The 22200-nt window shown below is 42.7% G+C and overlaps 1 protein-coding gene across 11 annotated transcripts in view; it reads left to right on the top strand.

The window, feature by feature from the left end:
• SRPK2 (SRSF protein kinase 2) overlaps window positions 1-22200 on the top strand; it is a 243231-nt gene that overhangs the window by 13897 nt on the left and 207134 nt on the right. For 7 of the 11 annotated variants that reach the window (XR_003436545.1, XM_027123848.1, XM_027123852.1 and 4 more), the window contains exons 1-2: window positions 4341-4482; window positions 5098-5152. Coding sequence is in view for 9 of the 11 variants with exons in the window: in XM_027123848.1 (XP_026979649.1) it covers window positions 4356-4482; window positions 5098-5152 (182 nt within the window). In the remaining 2 variants the exon portion in view is untranslated. Of the gene's footprint in view, window positions 1-4340; window positions 4483-4872; window positions 5012-5097; window positions 5153-22200 lie in introns of those variants that run through there. The other 4 variants (XM_027123859.1, XM_027123856.1, XM_027123855.1 and 1 more) reach the window with 4 other exon arrangements.

Here is a 22200-nt window from a genome sequence, read left to right as displayed (position 1 = left end):
CTCTCAAGTCCGATTCCAATTCTATGACATAATAAATATACCTTCTAAGATACAACATGATTTAGTAACTCTACTTGGAAATATTGGAGTGCAGTTGGATTTATAGCATTCTTTAATTTTATTTTATATTTGATAAAAATTAATATGATGTGTTCATCTTGAATTCCATTGTGCGAGGTTGGGGAAAAATGCATACGTACTGCCCTTTTCATTTATTTTGGACTGCTACAGAAACCTACATCTAGTTTTAATACTTTCCCTTCTTAATTATAATATTCACATAATTAATATATGTATAAATAAATGATGGTAGAAAAAATTAAACTCCTGTTATTGTGTTTCTTCTTTTTTGTATTTCCTTCAAAATGTCATTTTACGTTTTGAGGCATCTCAAAGAAATTTTTAATTTCCAGATCAGCAGGGACTGGGTTTACAATTTATCATTCTTTAAGCATGTAATATAGTATGTGTAAAGTTGTTCATTAATAATTAGGTTGGTGTATTTTAATTCAATAAATTCACAAATATTCTAGGTGGCAAATATAGTTCTCTCCTAATTTATAGAAGTAAAAAGCCTGGCAAGATCACCTTAAGGTGGGGAATTCGCTGGTGGTCCAGTGGTCAGGACTCCTTGCTCTCACTGCCTTGGGCCTGGGTTGGATCCCTGGTCAGGGAACTAAGATCCCTCATGCCACACGTCATGGCCAAAAAAAAAAAAAAAAAGATCACCTTAAGGTCTTTAAATAAGTGTTACCACCTCAGTGAGGCCTTTCCTAAACACCTTCGCAACAGATTGCTGTTTTGTTTTGTTTTGTTTTTCTTTTCCTAGACGCTATCACCATCTAGTAAACAGAGTATATATTTTTGCATATTTATTTTGTTTATTTTCTGTCTTCTGGCAGTAGAATGTAAGCGTCATGAGGGCAGGATTTTTGTGTGTTTTCCATGCTGTAGACTCAATACCTAGACTAATGCCTGCTATACAACAGGTGTTTGATAAGTATTTGTTGAGAATAAATGAATGCAAAAGATCCAGCAGATTGGGTATGTGTCTCCCAACTAATGTTCATGATAATTACTATTTATTGAATATTATCTTCGTAGATTATCATATTGATCTGGGATGATTGGTATTGATATTATTACTGTTTTCCAGATGTTGTAATTAAGTAACATACTCAAGGTTATGCAAAAATTAAGCAGCAGAGGGACTTCCCCGGTGCCACAGTGGTTAAGACTACACGCTCTCAATGCAGGGGGCCAGGGTTCAATCCCTGGTCAGGGAACTAGATCCCACATGCATGCCGCAACTAAGAGTTTGCATGCCACAACTAAGGAGCTGGCAAGCCGCAACTAAGGAGCCTGCCTGCCGCAAGTAAGACCAAGCGCGACCAAAAAAAAAAAAAAAAAGCCACTAAGCAGCAGAAATTGGTTTCAACATTAAGCTGAGAAAGAAGCCAGTCACAAGGCCACAATGGTAGGATTGCATTTTTATGATCTGTCCAGAATAGGCAAGTCTATAGAGACAGAAGGGAGATGGTTGGCCAGGGCTTAGGCAAAGGGAGGTTGGGGGAAATGGTGGGTGACAACTAATGGGTATGGAGATTCTTTTAGGGGTGACAAAAATGTTTTGAAATTAGATTGTGGTGGTGGTTTCACAGCCATGTGAATATATTAAAAAACATTGAATTTTGTACTTCAAATGGGTGAATTGTGTGGTGTGTGAGTTATATCTTAAGCTGTTAAAAATAGTAAAGGAAAATGGTTTCAAACTCAGATTTCTTTGGCTTCAAAGCTTCTGATCAACTTTTAGAAGGAGCAAAAACGGGAGAAATGGCTTGTTCTAAGACTCAGTTAGGGAAAGCACAAGGTTTCCTGGAATATCTTGTGCCAGGAAGTAAAGAGGTGCTCAAAAATGGATTGGGACATGTCCAAAGACACTGCAAGTTGAAAGCATCTTCCCTGGTCAAATATGGGACAATTCAAGAATCAAAACTCAAAGTGACAGTGTTTACTGTCAATATTGATACTAAAGACAAAAAACCCCACAAAAATCAAGCCCCAAATAAGCAGAAAACAAAGGGGTGGCAGGAGAAATGAAAGCTCACCTAATTAACATAGTTGGAAGAGATGGAAGGATAGGATTATATTGTCATTATTCTCCAACCACTATAGTAATACTTGATTCAAGCAAACATCATGGATGGATGCTAGCCCATGGAGTGAAGGATTCTTGGGGGAGGATACTCAGACAATCTCCAAGTATTACCCCACAGGTTACTTTTTTAAAAAATTAAGGTGAAATTCATCTAACATGTTAATCATTTTAGAGAGAAGAATTCAGTAGCATTTAGTACATCTCCAGTGTTGTGCCACCACCAGCTCCACCGAGCTCCAAAACATTTTCATTGGTACAAAATAGAACCCCTTATCCATTAAGCAGTTGCTCCTTATCTCCCCTCCCCCCAGCCATGGGCCACCACTAATCTGCTTTCTGTGGATTGGCTTATTCTGGATGTTTCATATAAATGGAATAGAACAATAGATGACCTTTTGTGTCTGGCTTCTTTCACTTCGCATAAGGTTTTTGAGGTTCATCCATATTGTAGCACCTACCAGTACTTCATTCCTTTTTATGGCTGAAAAATACTTCTTTGTATGTCTATACCACAGTTTGTTTATACATTGGTGGATATTTGTTTCTAAACTTTTGGCTAGTATGATTAGTGATGCTATGAACATTTGGGTACAAGGATTTGAGTACCTGTTTTCAATTCTTTTGGATATACACCTAGGAGTGGAACTGCTGATAATTCCATGTTTAGGTTTTGGAGGAATTGTGGAACTGTTTTCCACAGTGATTGCACCATTTTACATTCCCAGCATTAATGTATGAGTATTCCAATGTCTCTAAATCCTCACTAACTCTTATTTTTCATTAAAAAAAAAATTATAGCCATCCTAGTAGGTGTGAAGTGATATCTCATTTTGGTTTTGCTTTGCATTTCTCTAATGATGCTGGGCATCTTTTCATGTACCTGTTGGCCATTTGTATATCTTCTTTGGAGAAATGTCTGTTCAAGTCTTTTGCCCATTTTTTACACAGACTACTTTTTAAATACAAAGGAAAAAAGGTACCTTTACCATGGAGAAATGATTACATATAACATCACCAATAATAGTACAAACTGACATCGTATCCCTCTTGATGCAGCATACTATGATGAACACAACCTCATCTATACAGTGTACATGACAAAATTATTTAACTTGAATCTAATAGGGAACAGATGAATACAAACTGAGGAACATTCTGCAAACAGAATTGAATTCTTCAAAAAAATGAATGTTACAAAAGAAAAAAAAACAAGAAAAAAAACGGGTTATTCTAGAGTAAAGGAGCTTAAAAAGACATGACAATTAAATGCAATGCATGATCCTTGATTGTATTCCGGATTGAGAAAAAAGTCAGCTAAAAAGGACATTTCGAAAATTTGAATATGGCCGCTGTATGTTACAGATAATAGTAAAATGATATGAAATTTTCTTGGATAATGGAATTCTGATTATATAGGAGAGTATCTTTGTTCTTAGTAGATACTTATAGAAGTACTTAGGGGTAAAGGGTAAAAGCCTGCAAAAAACTCAAATGATTGATCATAAACAAAACAAAACCAAAAACCCGTACACACGGGGAAGGCAAATGTGGTGAAATATTCAAAATTGGTGAATATGGGGTAATATGGGTGGCCACTGTATTTTTCTCATAACTTTTCTGTACGTTTGATATGTTTGAAAATAAAAAAATCGAGAAAGTAAAAAGCTCTTCAAGTTCAAGCAGCGCTGTTCTAGTGGGTTTAAGATCTTTATAGTAAGGTTAGCTACTCTGATCAGTTAAGAATATAGTTGAGAGGGTAAATGGTCAGGATGAATATTTTTCAAAACTATTATAATTATTTAAATAAACAACGGATCACTGCAGTTATTTTATCCCCCAATCAACTTGATTAGAGTCAGGTAGGCCTAAATTTGAATCATTGCTGGGTAAACTGTTTAACCTCTTCAGGACTCAGTTTCCTCTTTGTAAGAAATAACTCCTTGGTGGGTTGTTGTGCTGAATTGTTAGACACATGGAATTTATTGAACTGGACCTTAATTCATGTGCAAAAGCTTAATCCTACTATCTGTGCTATTTGCATCTTTTCCTTCATTACACTCAAGCAATCCTGTGGGGTAGATAAAGGTGAGAGATAAGATGACTTTTCCAAGGTCACACAGCTAGTGAAAGACCCAGGTTTCCCAGCTCTTGGTCCTGTGCCCTTTCCACACCCGCCAGAGAGGAGGAAGCGGCGCTCATGGGGATGCAAGGATGTAGAGGAGCAAAGGGGGAGAAGAGGCCGCGTGAGGAGAGGTGGTGTGAGACCCGCGGAGGTGCCGGCCAAGGAAGGGCGCATGGAGAAGCGGGCGGCGCGACCCGCCGGGGTGGGTAGGAGAGAGGCTGTGGTTGGAGAGGGAGGGTCGCGCAGGCCGCGTGCCCAGGAGGGACGGGAGGCCTGGGCCAGCCGCAGGGGCGCAGGAGGCGGAGGCCCGGGCTGCGGGCTGGGGTGGAGGAGGCATGGGAGGGAGTGGTGGTGGTCGTGGGGGGGGTCACTTCCGCACAGGTGGGCTAGGCGGGTGGGTGCGGGCGCGCGGGCGGGGCCGGCACGGGGGTCTCGACCCCACCGGGCGGGGGGGGTGCGGGGTGGCGGGCGGGGGGGGGGGGGGGCGGGGCCGGCCGGGGGCGGGTTTTGCTGGGCCCCCCGCGGGAGCGGCGGCTGCGGCGGCGGCGCAGGCGCGGTTCCCGCCTCCTCCCGGCCGGTGGAGTGAGTGGAGGCTGCAGCTCGGCTCGGCTCGGCTCCCGCGACGCTGCTGCCGGTGCAGCTGCTGCCGCTGCCGCCGCCGCCGCCGCCGCCGCCGCCGCCGCGAAGCCCCCCGCCCCACTTCCCCCGCGTCGGGATGAGCTCCCGGAAAGGTGAGTGGCCCGCGGCGTCCCCTTCTCCCCGCCACGCGGCCCCGCGCCGGCCTGCCCGACCGTTAATGTGTGTCTTCTTTCCTCAGTGCTGGCCATTCAGGCCCGAAAGCGGAGGCCGAAAAGAGAGAAACATCCGAAAAAGTGAGTCCACGCCGCGCTAGCCCCCGGACCCCCGCCTCCGCCCGGTCGGGGTTAGCCCGAGACCGCACAGGGGAAAGTTGCCCGGATTCCCGGGGCGGGCTGGCGGGCGAGCTGATCCCTCGGGACGCCGGCTCTCGCGTCCTGCGCGCCCCGCGGGCGGCCCGGGGGGAGGGGCGGGGGGAGGGGCGCGCGCGAGCCCGCGGCCGGCCCGCCGAGCATCCCCTGACCCCGGGCCCCTGGGGCCCCCAGTCTCCGCGGTCGTTGGGGGCGGACGGGGAAGGAAGCGCCGGGCGTGCGCACCCTCTCCTGCGCGCCGAGGTGGCCCGGGGGTCCCGGGCCTTCCTGGGAGAGGAGCTGGCGCCCGCTGCCCGGGCCCCGGCGCCGCGTGCGGGCGTGAGGCTGCGGTATCGCTCCCACCTGGGCGCCGGGGCCCTAGAGGAAGAGGAGCCGAGTGTGTGTGAGAGAGAGAGAGAGAGAGTGTGTGTGTGTGTGTTGCCTCCTCTTCCTCTCCGGCCCCCGCCTCTCGGCCTTTCTGCTGAAAACCGGAGCTGGTTGTCAAGTGGTTTGCCTCGGGCGTGTTCCTGGCACGAGTTCAGCTCTGAAACCTGTGCGTTTCGGCGCTTGGTTTTTTTTCCGAAACTTTCTGCCCGGGCCGAGCGTGACTTCACTGCGACGCGGCTGCGCCCGGGTCTCGGGCTGCGCGGGGCGGGTGGGCGTGTGCGCGGGCGGTCCTCGGCGCGGCTGCCCAGCGCCTCATTGTGCCGGGAGGCGATGAATAGGGTGGTGATATTTCAAACATGCCAGCCGCCAGCCACCTCCAGCCTGGCCGCGGACCGGAGTGGGAGCGGCCGGCGCCCGGGAAGCCTTTCCTGGAGAGCGGCTCCGAGACCGCAGAGCGCCGCCGCGTCTCCTTTCCCTTTCTTTCCTAATTTTGAAGAATCTACCAGCGTAGATTACTCCTCCTCCTAGATTTGTGGCTTCACTCTTCCATTTGAGAAAGAAAGAACTCTGTGGTATATATTTGGTATTATGGGGATCGTCCGTGATCATCTTTAAATAAAATCACGAAGCATTTTTGGTTGGTTTGTTTTCTTTGGGGGACTAGCCTGCAGCATTCCTAGGCTTTTTCCCTTCTTCGCTTTGGTCTCAGCCTGGCGAATTTCATAACCGTTGGTGGCGTCTATGAAAACTGCCTAAGTCATTACTAATGTGATGTATCATGACAGGATTTGTGTTCATTCAAACCGGAATATAACTTGAAATTATGTTAAGGATTTCATAAAATGTAGATACCGACATAATAAAGCCTTTCTTAAAAAAACAATTAAAAAAAAACTACTAGAGCGAGGGAAAAATATTTATTAAGGGCTTGACCTGGTGGGTAAAAATTAGATGTTGGAGTCTTAAGATGTTAAATCTCAATGGATATTTGTTAGTTTTAGATGCTTTAAAAATTAATACTAGTAATCAGAACCTTATATTTGGGATTTCCTTTGGTGAATGATGGAAATTTAGTCCATAAGTAAGGAGAACTGTAATGTTTAGGCTCCTGAGTTGGGTCACAACTTTCAGTTCAAAACATTTATTCCCACATAGCCCATTTTGTTAAGAAAAGTTAAAAGGAGTTGAAAAAAGCATCCCCCTAGTTTTGGGGATGGCTCTGTGTGTGTGTGTGTGTGTGTGTGTGTGTAGGTGGATATATATAACTGTATGTTTTTTATATATATATGTACATGTAGAAAAACAGTTTTAGTTAAAGTCACTGTTTCATATTTTCATATTTCAGGGTATGACTTTCCTAATGGCCAGAGCCTTTTTTGGTGTGCTGCAGTTTGGATTTATGTGGTATGTTTACAGAGAATTAGCATATATCCACGGTATTCAACTTCTACTCTTACAGGTTAATCTATTAGCTTTTTTCGTTGTCTGTTGTAGTTATGTGACTAGATTTGACAGAAACGCCTCAGCCAGTGACTAAATGAACTGGTCAGTCTGCAAGGACCAGGAGGAGACCAGCCCCATTACATAACTGTTTGAGGCAGTTTTTCACTTAATTCTTTGAATCAAGCCAGTATTATTTTAAAGGAATCCTTGATGTGATTGATTTATTCATATATTCAACAAGTGTGTGCATGCCTTTCCTGGGAAATGGTGGTAGAGCTTTGAACAAGGCAAGGCAAGCGCCTCACGAAGCTTACATTCTATGGGGGTTTTGGAACCCTAAAGCGAATGACAAAGAAGGCAGTTCCAGACAGTGCTCAGGGAGAGGGAGAAAATGAAGATGGGGTGCCTTAAGTATAGTGATAGATGACATTTGAAAACCGTGCCAGTCTATTTGCTGCTTGCTTTACATGCGTTTATCCCTTTTGATAATTCTGTGAGGTAGGCACTGTTGTTACCACTTTACAGATGAAACGGGGGTACAGCATGAGTGAGTAACATGTCCAGCTATTAAGTTGAATCTAAGCAGGCTGGGACCAGAATCCACACTCAGTTCTCTGAGGAGGTGACATTTGAACGGAAGTTAGAATAAGGCGGAGGAGATGGGAGTGTGGCAAAGGCCCTGGAGAGGAATGGGCTAGGAATGTTGGAGGAACCCAAAGGTCAGAGTGGCTAGAGTGCTACCCAAGAGGATGGTGAGGGGGGAGGAGTCAGAACGGGTAGGGCCTGGCCTTGTAGGCACCTGGGAGGCATATGGATGGGAGTGGCAGGATCTGATTCCTGTTTTGAAAAGAGTACTGGCTGTCAATGTAGAGAATGGATTATAGCGGGTGGGAGAAGTAGAAACCGAGAGCTGGCCTTCCATAGTACGTGGGGAAACCATGATGACTTGACTCTGGGTGCACAGAGTGGCACGGGGGAGAGGTGATGGTAGAGGGACTTCAGGAGACTCGTAGCCTCGGAGGTATTCCTCATTTTACAGACAGCTCTAATAGAGGGTAAGGTCACACAACTAGCTTAGTTTGGACCAGAATTCAGGTCTCCTGATGCCCAGTGTTTTTGCTTTTTGATTAATTCTCCAGAGGAGGAAAGAGAGTAATAGATCTAATTTTAAACTATATTAATATAATGACTGGCAGACTTGCATTATGTGACTACATGGGCCTGGCTTGATGTAATATGATCTACTTTTGTCATATGCTTGTATGTGCAAGTGGCACTTCATTCATTTTAATTCAGTTCAATTCTGTGAGCTTTTGTGAATTGCGCCAGTTCCTATAGGCAGCCTTTTTAGAACACTAGAATTTGTAGTTGTCAGAAATAAGATTATGATTTCTGAACTGAGATTGTTAGCTTGTCAGATTGTTCCAGTGAGTTTAGTTTGCTAATTATTAATTGTGCTGCTTTGTAACAGGCAGCAGGGAAGAACTAGCAGGGAAGACCTAATTCTTAAGAATTAGCTAAATCACATGGCTTGGGATAGATTTTTGCTTTGGGGCCTGTGCATATGTATAAAATGTTTTAAAGAATTTTTTTGGTTTTTATTGATTTTTTTTCCTCACATGTAACTTTTTTCTTGAAACATAATTCACATACGGTAAAATTGGTTTTTTACGAATTTAGTTTTTAAAGTGTGTAACTTGCTGTTTTTTTAGTATATTCACAAAGTTGTGCAACTGTTATCTAATTCCAGAATATTTTCATCACCCCCCCCAAAAAAACACTGTACTTGCTTGTCATTCCCCATTCTCCCTTGACCCCAGCATTCATTAATTTATTTTCTCTTTCTATAAACTTATCTATTCTGGATGTTTCCTATAAATGGAATCATACAGCATATGATCTTCTGTCTGGTTTCTTTCTCTTAGCATAATGCTTTCAAGGTTCATCCATGTTGTAGTATGTATTGGTACTTCATTCCTTTATATTGCCAAGTAACATTTCATTGTGTTGATATTACTGTGTTGTAGTTACCCATTCATTGATGGACATTTGGGTTCTTTACACTTTTTGGTTATAAATTACTTTTTTAACACCTTTTTTTAAAAAAAATCTTTTTTAAAATTTATTTTACTTTATTTTTGGCTGCATTGGGTCTTTGTTGCTGTGCGCGGGCTTTTTCTAGTTGCGGCTAGCGGAAGCTACACTTCGTTGTGGTGCGGTGGCTTTTGTTGTTGCGAAGCACGAGCTCTAGGTGCGCGGGCTTCAGTGGTTGTGGCTCGCGGGCTCTAGGCGCGTGGGCTTCAGTAGTTGTGGCGCACGGGCTTTGTTTCTCCGCGGCGTGTGGATCTTCTGGGACCAGGGCTCTAACCCGTGTCCCCTGCCTTGGCAGGTGGATTCTTAACCACTGCACCACCAAGGAAGTCCCTGTTAGCATTCTTTTTTTTGTTTTTGTTTGTTTGTTTTGCTTTTGCGGTACGCGGGCCTCTCACTGCTGTGGCCTCTCCCATTGTGGAGCACAGGCTCCAGACGCGCAGACTCAGCGGCCATGGCTCACGGGTGCAGCCACTCTGCGGCATGTGAGATCTTCCCGGACCGGGGCACGAACTCGTGTCCCCTGCATCGGCAGGCGGACTCTCAACCACTGCGCCACCAGGGAAGCCCCCTGTTAGCATTCTTGTACATGTCCTTTTGTGGACATTAGCACTTATTTCTCTTGGGGATATACTCTAGCAGTGGGATTGCTAGGTTATAGAAGAGGTGTATGCTTAGTCTTAGTAGTAATTGCAGAGATTTTTTTCCCAGTTATATTATGAAATAGTTTTGATTGAACTGCTTTACACTCCCACCTGCAGTGTATGAAGTTTCGATTGTTCCGCATCTTTGTAATACTTGATCATGTCATTCTTTTTAATTTTAGCTCTTCTGGATATGTACTGATACCTTACTGTGGTTTTAATTTGCATTTGCCTGAGTGATGGTTTCGAAGATCTTTTCGTATGTCTATTGGTCATTTGAAATTTTTTATTTTGTGAAGTACCTGTTTTGTCTTTTGCCTATTTTTAAAAAATCGGATGGTAAGTCTTTTTTCTCACAGAAAATTATGAGTTTTGTTGAGATATAATTTACATACCATACAGTTCATCTACTTAAAGTGTACAGTTCAATAGGTTTTAGTAGATTCACAGAGTTGTGTTAAACTGGATCTTGAAGAGCCAATAATAATTTCCCAAGTAAATAGGTGGCAGGGTGAGGGCCTTCCAAGCAAAAGCAACGCTGCAGTTGGCGTAAACATGTGGAGGTGTAAGTGGCATGATTGTGTTCTCGGAATGTCAAGCAGGGAAGTGTGGCTGGGGTGCAGGATGTGGTGAGCATTGAGTGGGGCTCATTGCTGTGGGTACAGATTGAGATGTTTAGAAAGGTTACTCTATCTGCTGTGTAGAGAATGGCTTAGAGGAAAGAGATCCAGCTTCAGGTGACTGATGGGTATTAAGGGGGTAGAATTCACTGCATTTGGTGTCCAATTTAATGTGGGAGGAGAGTGGGAGGGGTCTAGGATGAATCCCAGGTTTCTGAATTAGCTAAATTTGTGGATGGTGTTGCCATTCCTCAAGGTAAAGAATGCACAGCAGCTTTGGGAAAAGCTAATGATGGCTTTTGTTAGGCAGTTACAGGTGTGTGGTTCACTTCCAGTTAGAGACATTGGTGAGTGTTAACCGCTAGAGCGCTGGGAAGAGCTCTGGTTAGAAATGCAAATGGGAGTTGTTGGGTATAGTGTTGGTGGCAGCTGGCTGAAGGTGTTGAATGTGAAGAGAAGAAAGCCATAGGTAGGGTAAAGGAGGAGCCAGAGGGATAGGAGAATCAGGAGAAAGTTGATTCACAGAAACCAAGGGCATTTCAAGAAGGGAAGAGCACAGTCTGCAAAATAATTCAAGTGAGATGAACCCTGATGGTGGCCTTTGACTTTGGCAGTTAGGAAGTCATTAGAGCCCACACCTGGAGTAGTCTCAGCACAGTGCTTTTGGCCACAGGGAGCCTGCAGCCCTATGAGTGAATGGGATGACACTGTAGTCTTTTTGTTTTTTCTTTTTAAAAGGTTACTAATTGAATAAGCTTTCTTTGTGTAAAGGAGAAAAGGTAGCAAGGGAGTGGTTCCTGAGGAGTGTTTTTTTCCCTCTCAAATGTAAGCGAATGGCAAGGAGCTAGTAGAAAGGGAGAGGTTGAAAATACTGACAAGAAGGGGAATTTGGAGCAAACGCCCTGAGTTGACAGGAGGGGATGTGATCAGAGCACAGGTTTGTATTGTACGGAAGGGGGATCTCTTCTTCCTCTGAGAACAGGAAGACTGTAGGCTGCATGTTTTAAAAACATGCTCCTAGACCTTGCTGCAGTCTTACATAGTACATGAAATAGGCACCAATATCATACTGTCTTTGGAAAACCCAAGAAACTGAAATGCAGTGACATCTGGCCCCAAGGTTTTGGACCCGTGGTAAGTGTGCAGTAAAGGTTGGCTGTGGTTATTAGGCTTTGGTTATTGCTGTCTTATTTTTTCTAAATGATTTGGCTGGTCACCCCAATGCTATTGCATCTCTCCATGTATGAGTATTGAGGTGTTGATTACTCTGTTTCTGCTTTAGTTCCCTATTTTTTTATTTACTGTAGTTCTGAGTACGTTTTAGGTTTTGGTAGGGCAAGGGCTCTCCCACATCTCCTATATACACCTTGTCACTCTTTTTTTTTCCCCCCCACCTTGTCACTCTTGTTTTCAGAATTTTTTGGGCATTTCTTACATACTATTAAGATTATATTTCTGAGTTCCTTCTCCAGTTTATTTTTGCTATTTAGTTTAAAATAATATTGACTTTGAGGATTAATTTAGGGAGACCTGACAAGTCTTGAATTGGAAACATTTAAAAATTTAAAAAAATTTAAAAAATTACCTTTTTTCTGATTTTATTTATTTTTTTAATGTAGATTTATTTATTTATTTGCGCTGGGTCTTAGTTGCAGCAGGCCGGCTCCTTACTTATGGGTTGCCAGCTCCTTAGTTGCAGCCAGCGTGCTCCTCACTTGTGGCATGTGAACTCTTAGTTGCAGCACGTGGGATCTAGTTCCCTGACTAGGGATCAAACCCAGGCCCCCTGCATTGGAAGCGCAGAGTCTCAACCACTGCACCACCAGGGACGTCCCCTTTTTTCCTGATTTTTAAAATATTATGTACCATATCTGGAAACTATAGAAATATGTAAAGAAGAAAACAAAGGGATTTCCTGGTGGTCCAGTGGGTATGACTTGGTGTTTTCAGTACCTGGGCCCTGGGTTCAATCCCTGGTTGGGGAACTAAGATCCCTTGTGGCCAGGCCAAAAAAAAAAAAAAGAAGAAGAAAACAAAAATGACTCACATTGTCACCATCCAGCACGATACAAATGGGACATTATTAATATTTTGTTATTTTTCCTTCTAGTCTTTTTTTCATCCCTGTGTTTTTTGTTACTTAATCATCTCATGTATGATTTTGTATGCTGCTTTCCTTATTTAACATTTTGTCATTAACATTTTTAATGTCCTTAAAATTTTCTCATAACCGGGACTTCCCTAGCGGTCCAGTGGTTAAGATTTTGGGCTTCCAATGCAGGGGTCTTGGGTTTGATCCCTGGTCCGGGAGCTAAGATCCCACATGCCGTGTGGTGTGGCAAATAAATAAATATTTTTTAAAAAGAAGTTAAAAATTTTTTTCTCATAACCAATTATTAGTGACTGAGTAATATTCTAATTTACTTAACTGATTAATTTGTTTAAATATTTCTTTATTGCTGGAAACATGTTTACTGTTTCAGGCATTATAATACTTCAGCGAATATCTTTGTCTGCATTTCAGATTTTCTCAGATTATGTGGAATCCTAGAAATGGAAATATTGAGTCAAAGACAGTGAACCTGTTTAAGACTTCCAATTTTGAAAAGTTCTTTTAAAGAAGAGTCAGCAGGGCTAGAACTAACTAATTATGGGACATGAACAGGAAAGCAATAAAAACAATGGCAGTTTTACTGAAAATGTTACACTTAATGAAGACTAAGAAAGTTGGGAGAAGTTGGTTGGAGATGGGATAGAGATTTTGTTTTAGGCACACTGTATTTGAAGTGACAGATATCCTAAAGGAGGATAAGGAGAGTTGGTTTGGAGGTGGGAGGCTGGGAGTAGAATACACCTTTGAGGACAATTAGGACGGCAAGATCAGCTTACTGAAGAGAAGGGGGAGGAGAGAAGAGGGCTGGAGCCTGAAACTTGGAGAGTGCCATTGGACAGAATAAGAGAAGGGAAGCTAAAGATCAGCTTAAAGAGGGTAAATAGCAATATATGGGATAGGGAAGTTTAAGGAGAATAAGATTTGAGAAGAGTTCATTAGATTTTTAAATTTAGTTCATCATTGATGGCCTTTATATTTCAGGGGTTAGTATTTCTTCCCTCCCTCCCTCTTTCTTTTTTTAAACTTGACAGTTTGTAAAGAAATTACGTATCTTTGTCTCGTCATCTGGTCCAGGTAGATAAAGTATTTTTTGTGTTGATGACTAAGAATTAAAGAGATTTTTGTCTTGCTCTGTGTTTGTATCAAAGGTCTAACAGGTCCCCAGATTTTTACCACCAAATCTTGTGTTCTATTTTCAAAGAAAGAAAAGTTATTACCTGCAGTTGCCAGGTTTTTAAGCTTGTACCCTGCCTTGATTCCAGGAGCGCTGTCAGCCAAGGTTAAAGGTGGTACGGTCTAATCTAGGCTGGTGGCCTTAGAGTGATTTGTATGGCTGGCTATTAGCAGGTCTTTTTTCTTTCTTTCCTTTGTTTTGGCGGGCGTGCTCTATTCCGTTGTGTATGTCTCCAGGGGAACATTTCACATTGAGTTTGTATTATCAGATACTTTGTGTACCCAAATATAAGAGAGCCTTGGTTGTAAGTCCCCTAACTCCCCAATGAAAAATTTAAAATTCTATACAACTTGAAAGTATAAATTTTAGAGATATAGATGGAGTAGTCAAATGTTTAGTTATGATATTTAGTTTCTTTTTTTATAAATTTATTTATTTATTTTTGGCTGCATGGGGTCTTCGTTGCTGCACGCGGGCTTTCTCTAGTTGCGGCGAGGGGGGGCTACTCTTCATTGCGGTGCGCGGGCTTCTCATTGCAGTGGCTTCTCTCGTTGTGGAGCACGGGCTCCAGGCACGCCCGCTTCAGTAGTTGTGGCTCACGGGCTATAGAGCGCAGGCTTCAGTAGTTGTGGCACAGGCGCTTAGTTGCTCCGCGGCATGTGGGATCTTCCCGGACCAGGGCTCAAATCCATGTCCCCTGCATTGACAGGCGGATTCTCAACCACTGCGCCACCAGGGAAGCCCTTGACTTGCTTTTTAAAAGGCTGTGTACAGCATTAATGAGGAGGAATAATTCCAAAAATGTGTTGAAATTATTTGCCTCTTTTTTTTTTGCGGTACGCGGGCCTCTTACTGTTGTGGCCTCTCCCGTTGCGGAGCACCGGCTCCGGACGCGCAGGCTCAGCAACCATGGCTCATGGGCCCAGCCACTCCGTGGCATGTGGGATCTTCCCAGACCAGGGCACGAACCCTTGTCCCCTGCATCGGCAGGCGGACTCTCAACCACTGCGCCACCAGGGAAGCCCTATTTGCCTCTTTTAAAATTAATTTTATTGGGTTGATGTCTCCTAAATTAGTATTGATTAAAGTGATTTCGGACAGTTCCCTAATCAATCGTCAGTCAGTGAAGAGTGTTTCATCCCTCCTCCCCTCTCTTCTAGGTCTCACCAAGACTCCTCCGAGTCAGGGTCCTCTAGGAATGGTCATTCTATTACCCTCTGCCATCAAGCCTAGCATTACTGTAATCCTGATTGTTCATTTCCTTTTGAAGATTTTTTTTTTTGCCTTATTATGTTAAAAATAAGGTACTTGAGAGAGCAGTCTATCATTATAAAGGCTTTATAAGGACTAGAATCTAAGGGAACTACTTCTTTTTTGCAGGATAATTTTTGGGAAAAGACCATGGTTTATACTTGGGCATATATGATACTTTATGCTGAGTTCTTAGCCTTACTGGATAAATCCTACAAAATGTAATGTTTTGTTCCTGGTGTTTGAATTCACTTCCACATTGAATATCTTTATAGTCAAACTGCTTTGCTGATAAGTTTAAAATTAATAATTGGCCTATCAATTCCAGAGTGCATTTATTTCAGCTAATTCTTGGACATATTCTTAATGTAAGTATTTTTAAGCATTAGAATTCTCTAGTTAGGGTCTTAGAATGTGGAGCCTAAAAGGATAGGGACAAAAGGGAACATGTGGATGAGATTATTGATGGCTTTAAATTTGGTTGTGACACACAAGACTGTTACTCACCTTAGCTGAGCATGGTGTGTGGGTGTCACGTCCCCTGTGGTACCTCAGTGTAGTAGATGTGCCCCGAGATGATTGTGTGAACTAGGCAGGGTGGGAGAAGGAGTAAAGACAGACTGCACCCCAGGGATACCTCTGTAACCCCAGGAAACAGAAGTTTGAGATGTGGAAGAGATAAGACAGTGCACTGAAAAGCACTGCCTGGCTCTTGGGACTCCTGTGCCTGGCTGCTTGCATTGGTTGGCAGGTGCTGTTGCTGCTTCTGACATCCACGGAACACAGCTTGCTGCTATTGTTTCTGCTGTCAGTCAGCTGTTGCCACCACTTACACAGGGAATCTTATCCTATTGATTATTTTTATTTTTAGAATATCCCGTTGAAAGTTTTTTTTGGTGGGGGGTGCATGCGTGATGTGTTTTATCCTAAAATGGGATGTAACTGAACATTAATTGCAGCACTGATATAAAATTGACTGTGTCTTTCACACCTGAAATTTATTGCATAAGGCTGTGAATCTGAGAATGCAGTGAAGTAGCCAGGACTTTAGAGAGCACCTGAACAAGTGTTTTTCACTCTTGCTTTGTAGTAGCAAAATGCTTTTATTCCCACCCCCACCAGGGATTGAACCTGGGCCCTTGGCAGTGAAAGCACAGAGGCCTAATCACTGGACCACCAGGGAATTCCTGCAGAATGCTTTTTAAATAAAATTTTACATAGAACTCTATTATATGTAAAGAGGAAAAAGTGGCTCTATTCTGGGAGAATTGGCAGGTGAGGGCTTGGTCCTAACCACCTGGTCTTTCCCTCATCCACTGTAGTGCTTCCCAAGGCAGCTTCTTGGAACAGAGCTTAAAATTCTTCAGGCCTTTATTTCTCTTTTTCTCTCTCAGTAGAGAAGTTCCAGTGAAGGAGCAGTGAGGGTGACTGAAGAAGCAGTTACTTGATTACAGTCAATTATCTTTTAGTTCCTGAGCCAGTTTACAGTGCTGGTTTAGAGTCCTGGATTCTGATTCACTGGCTTTTGAAACTACCATTTAGTCTGCAGAAAGCAAGCCATTCTGGGACTAAACAGAAGGTAAAGTTTTTAGCCCCTAAAGAGATTATTGCAAGAACCTTTTTTTGTTTTGTTTTTATTAGTTTGTTAAATGCTATGGCAGTGTTTCAACTGTGGGGTCATCTGGAAGTTTTATCACCACAGAAGGTGATGAACATTTTGTGATCCAAAGTTCCTTTGTTTCATACCTTCCTAGAGGCAGAAAATACATGACTTTACAGATTTGTTAAAGCAGATTACGCATGAATGCGTGGGGTTTCAAAGCACTTGAGGCACTTTTTGTTTTATCAACGGTCTCTTAGGTTGGGGGACTGCCTGACTGGGATTGGTTGAGAGAAGTCAGCAGGGAAACTCAGGATTTGTCCAGAAAGTGGGAAGAAGGCAATTCAGTGGGAGCCAAAGGTCATTCTTGAGTTGTGGGGTTTTTTTGTTTATTTGTTTTTAATTTTTAATTTTAATTTTTTGACCTTGCCACTCGGCCCCCTGCAGTGGAAGCACGGAATCCTAATCACTGGACCGCCAGGAAATTCCCAAGAACCTTATTTTTATTTTATTTATTTAATTTTAAAAATAATTTTATTTATTTCATTTATTTTATTTTTGGCTGCGTTGGGTCTTTGTTGCTGCACATGAGCTTTCTCTAGTCGTTGCGAGCGGGGACGACTACTCATTGTGGTGCATGGGCTTCTCATTGCAGTGACTTCTCTTGTTGTGGAGCACGGGCCCTAGGCATGTGGGCTTCACTAGTTGTGGCTTGCGGGCTCAGTAGTTGCGGCACACGGGCCTAGTTGCTTCGCGGCATGTGGGATCTTCCCGGACCAGGGCTCGAACCCGTCTCCTCTGCATTGGCAGGCAGATTCTTAACCACTGTGCCACCAGGGAAGCCAAGAACCTTACTTCTAAATTTTTATCTTTAAATTCCTCCCTTTACTGTCAGAAAAAGAAAGGCGAAAATATATTCTCTTGGGACTTCCCTGGTGGCGCAGTGGTTAAGAATCTGCCTGCCAGTGCAGAGGACATGGGTTCGATCCCTGGTCTGGGAAGATCCCACATGCCTCAGAGCAGCTAAGCCTGTGAGCCACAACTGCTGAGCCTACGTGCCACAACTACTGAAGCCCGCATACCTGGAGCCCATGCTCTGCAACAAGAGAAGCCACCGCAGTGAGAAGCCCCCACTCACTGCAACTAGTGAAAGCCCACACAGCAACGAAGACCCAATGCAGCCAAAAATAAAAATAAATTTAAAAAAAAGAAAAGAAAGAAAATATATTCTCTTTCTCTGAATGGAGACTGCTTTTTCTTTTTAAGACACCAATTGTACTTGAACATTTGTTACTTTTTTCCTTTAATTAATTAATTAATTTTTGGCTGTGTTGGGTCTTCGTTTCTGTGCGAGGGCTTTCTCTAGTTGTGACAAGCAGGGGCCACTCTTCATCACGGTGCGTGGGCCTCTCACTGTCGCGGCCTCTCTTGTTGTGGAGCACAGGCTCCAGACGCGCAGGCTCAGTAGTTGTGGCTCACAGGCCTAGTTGCTCCACGGCATGTGGGATCTTTCCAGACCAGGGCTCAAACCCATGTCCCCTGCATTAGCAGGCAGGTTCTCAACCACTGCGCCACCAGGGAAGCCCGAGACTACTTTTAATATGTCACAAGGGCCTGGACTGTTTTATCATGTGCATGTATGGTAGGAGTGAGATAGAAGTTGCTTTATGTAGGCACTTTTAGTATACAGTAAGACAGTTTTTTAAAAAAAGGTTTAACTGTGTTTTCTATCTTAGCTTTAAAAACTCGTTTTTGTTTTTCAGTAGCTACAAGGCTGAGGCTTTCCATATCCTTTTGTAGTCATCAGCACCCTGTACGTATAACCGTAATAGTAGAACTGTTCTTCTCTTCCCCTTGGCTCCACTGATGCTCACTACCTGCAGTGTCATTGCGATCAAGTTGAGGGACACTCGAGGATACATTTACCTTTCAGAGGATCCTGAGCTGTATAATTTTACTCTTAACGTTTGAATCCTCTTACTTGGTGTAGGCAAAGGCTATCTCACTTCCCCAACTTAGCTGAGAAGAAGTAATAGTTTCCCCTTTTCCTAAAGTTTGATCAGTCTTTGAATATTCTTTGCTGAGGCTGATATTGTTGTCAGAGGCAGCTGACCAGGGTTCAAGTTTTGAAGGCATCACTTTTCTCAGTGGGGTTGGATAAATTATTTAATTTTTCTAAGTCTCAATTTTTTTTCCTTAAAATAGAGCTAATCATACCTCTCAGAGAATAAATGTAAGGATTAAATAAAGTAATATGTGTGTGGTACATAGTAAATGGTAAGTGGCAGCTATTAGTTATTTTATGGTGCTTCAGTTGTATTTTAGGAATTTTTATAATAGGCAAAAAGGAAAACTGGAATTATAAAATTTTCTTAAGCATCTAAACATGAATATGTTTTCAGTTATTTTAGCCAGCTTAAATCTTTATTTTTCTCAGTAATAACTGCTGTAGTTATTTATTTATTTATTTTTTGGGGCAGAGCAGAGACTTTACTGTTGATCAGGAATAAGGAAGGAAGGGCTTATGATCTAATATTGATAGGAGATAATGTTGTGTAAGCATAGGCCCTCACAGTGAATTAGAGCAACAAAATTACCATCAGATATAGAAATCATGAAGAAAGTATTCATTGTTCATAACAGGTGATCTCTATCTAGGTCTATAATTTGAAACTAGACCAAGGGGACAGGGAGGAGACTAAGACGTGATAAAAGGAATAGGTGATCCTGGTAGTAGTTTTAAAAATTATTTTTTAATCATGTTTAGACTGTCCAAGAGGGAAATAACCATTTGGTAACCCTTGTTTTATGAGATAAATGTATTTTGGGCAAGATTGAAAAATTACATTTTATTAAAGGAGTGCTAGTTTCCTGTTAGCTTATATTAAGAAATCAAAGTGATGTTTTCCTATGAAAAGAATTCTTAATAGACTGAGTTGAGAGCTTTGGCTAATAAAGGATTAAGGTGGCTGTCAGGCCTGAACCACAGTATGTATTGTTGTTAGTGTAGGAAATGCTTTACAGAATACTGGTCTCAGAGACTTCTCTTTCCCATACTTTGCCTCTCATATTTTCCACAAGAGCAGAGAAATTCCTCTGACTCTATAAACTGAAGTTTAAAAAATTTTGAAAATAAGCCTCATTCCTTCTGTTGAGATGCAGTTTTACATTTCATTATGGAAGAGCAGGCTGAACATGACTTAATTTTAAGCTGAGTATATATGACACGGGGCTATATGAAATTGGCTTTTTTTCTTAAATGTCAAATTCCATCAAATTTCATGTGGTTCATCTAATACAGATAATAGCTAATATAACAGCTAACATTTATTAAGTACTTACTGTGTGTTAAGCATTCTCCTAAATGCTTAATATGCATTTATTTTTCATTTTCACCACAACCTTAAGTTGGGTTTTTATTATTTAAAATTTATTTATTTTTTTGTTTTTAAAAATTGGGCTTTAAAATTTTTCAGCTGTTCAGAATCCATTTATCCTCCCAGAAAGAGGCCTCAATTTTGTGTGGTGTTTATCTCTTATCTGTTTTTGGTTCACATCCTTTGTGTCCCTTCCCCATTTCCCAAGGATAGATCACAGCCTATTTCACTTAGTGTTTTATACTCTCGGGCCACAGCGAGGCAGCCCACACAGAGCTAACCCCAGGGCTTTTGCTTTCTCCTGTTGGCATGACTGTGAGAGGATGTGAAATGGAGTCATTGAAGCCATTTTGTCACCAAAACTGAGCAGAGAACAGAGCGTAGCCAAGAAATGGAGAAAAAATCAGTCCTAATGATGATGTTTAAACCTGTGCTGAAGCAAGGGCTGCCTGCTGGACTTTTAGCTTTTTGCTTCAGCCAGGTGGAGTTGCATTTTCTTATTACTTAAAACTGAAAGAGCAGCATTATTCTTAATGGCCAGGTGGAAACAACTGAATGTCCATCTGAAGGGATAAACAAAATGTAGTATATCCTGGGCTTCCCTGGTGGCGCAGTGGTTGAGAGTCTGCCCGCCAATGCAGGGGACACAGGTTCGAGCCCTGGTCTGGGAAGATCCCACATGCCGCGGAGCAACTAGGCCCATGAGCCACAATTACTGAGCCTGCGCGTCTGGAGCCTGTGCTCCACAACAAGAGAGGCCGCGATAGTGAGAGGCCCGCGCACCGCGATGAAGAGTGGCCCCCGCTTACCACAGATGGAGAAAGCCCTCGCACAGCAACCAAGACCCAACACAGCCATAAATAGATAGATAAATAAATTTTTAAAAAATGTAGTATATCCACACAATGGAATATTATTTAGCAATAAATTGAAGTTCTTACTACAACATACGTTTACCTTGAAAACATTTTGCTAAATGAAAGAAGCCAGTGATAAACGACCACATTATATTATTCCACTGATATGAAATACCTAGAAGAGGCAAATCCATAGAGATGGAAAGTAAAATAGTGATTGCCTAGGGCTGGGGGGAACGGGGAGTGATTGTTGATGGATATGAGTTTCTTTTTGGGGTAGTGAAAATTGATTGTGGTGATGGTTGTACAGCTACGTGAATGTACCAAAAGTCGTTGTGTCGTGTATTTTAAACAGGTGAATTGTGTGATCTGTGAATTATATCTGACTAAAGCAGTTAGTAAAAAAAAAATTTTAAACTGTAAGAATTCTAATTATTCTCTATTTTACAGATGAGAAACAGGCCCAGAAATGTTAAGTAGCAGGCCCATTGTTGAGAGCTGGTAGGTTGTAGAGCTGGGATTAGGAACCACCTGTCTGACTACCAAGACCAAGCTTAGAGCTGTGCTATTCTGCCTTTTTCAAAGATAAATAAGACTCATCCTTATGGAACTTTGGAGTTGGGAGTTACTTAGCAATTAGTTAATCTAACCCTTCATTTTACTGATGAGAAAGTTAAACCTTAGATAATGCAATGATTCATCAGGATTGCCAAGTTAATATGTGGCAGTCGGATTTATGACGTACTCAAAGAGACAGGCAAGTAAACAACTAACAGTGATAGAAAGTGGAAGAGGTTGATAGCAAATAGAGGTACAGGCATTGTGCTGTGTAAAATAAGGGAAGGATCAGTTAATTCGGATGGCTACACAAGGGAATTTTCATAGACGCCATGACATTCTGAGGGAATAGCTAGTAAACAGGCGCGAGTGTTAGGGGGAGAATGAGATGTCCTAAATGTCAGTGTACCTGTGGAGTGTATAGCAGGGTGCAGAAGGTGATTTGACTGGAATAATCATGGAGTGCCGTCGAGGTAATGTGAGGGAATTCTGACTTTCGCTGTAAGCAGTGGGAACCAGTGCAGACTTTTGAGGGGCTGAATAGCAGGATCACATGCTTGAGAAAGAGAATGGGCAGCTCTGTGAAGGATGGGTTGAGGTGGGGGCAGAGACTGAAGGGAGAAACATGGCCACATTATCACGGTGGTCCAGGTGCCAGAGGAGGGGTGGCTGCGGTAGGAATGGAAAGGCGGGGATGGACACAAAAGTCTGCACAGAGGAATCGTTAGGGCTTAGCAGCTGACTGGAAGCATGCTAGCCTGTGAGCTCTTGGTGGGCGGTGTGTCCAGCTTGCCATGTATCCCTGGCACCTAACACAGTGCCTCATACATTTATTGAAAGCAGAAGGGGGAAGATTTTAATAACACTTTGGACATCTCA

This window comes from Aethalodelphis obliquidens, unplaced genomic scaffold (assembly GCF_003676395.1).
Source record: "Aethalodelphis obliquidens isolate GAN/ISIS:26980383/991018 unplaced genomic scaffold, ASM367639v1 scaffold27, whole genome shotgun sequence".
NCBI lineage: Eukaryota > Metazoa > Chordata > Mammalia > Artiodactyla > Delphinidae > Aethalodelphis > Aethalodelphis obliquidens.
The sequence above is the reverse complement of the archived record's forward strand: the minus strand, read 5'-3'. Positions and strand labels throughout refer to the sequence as shown.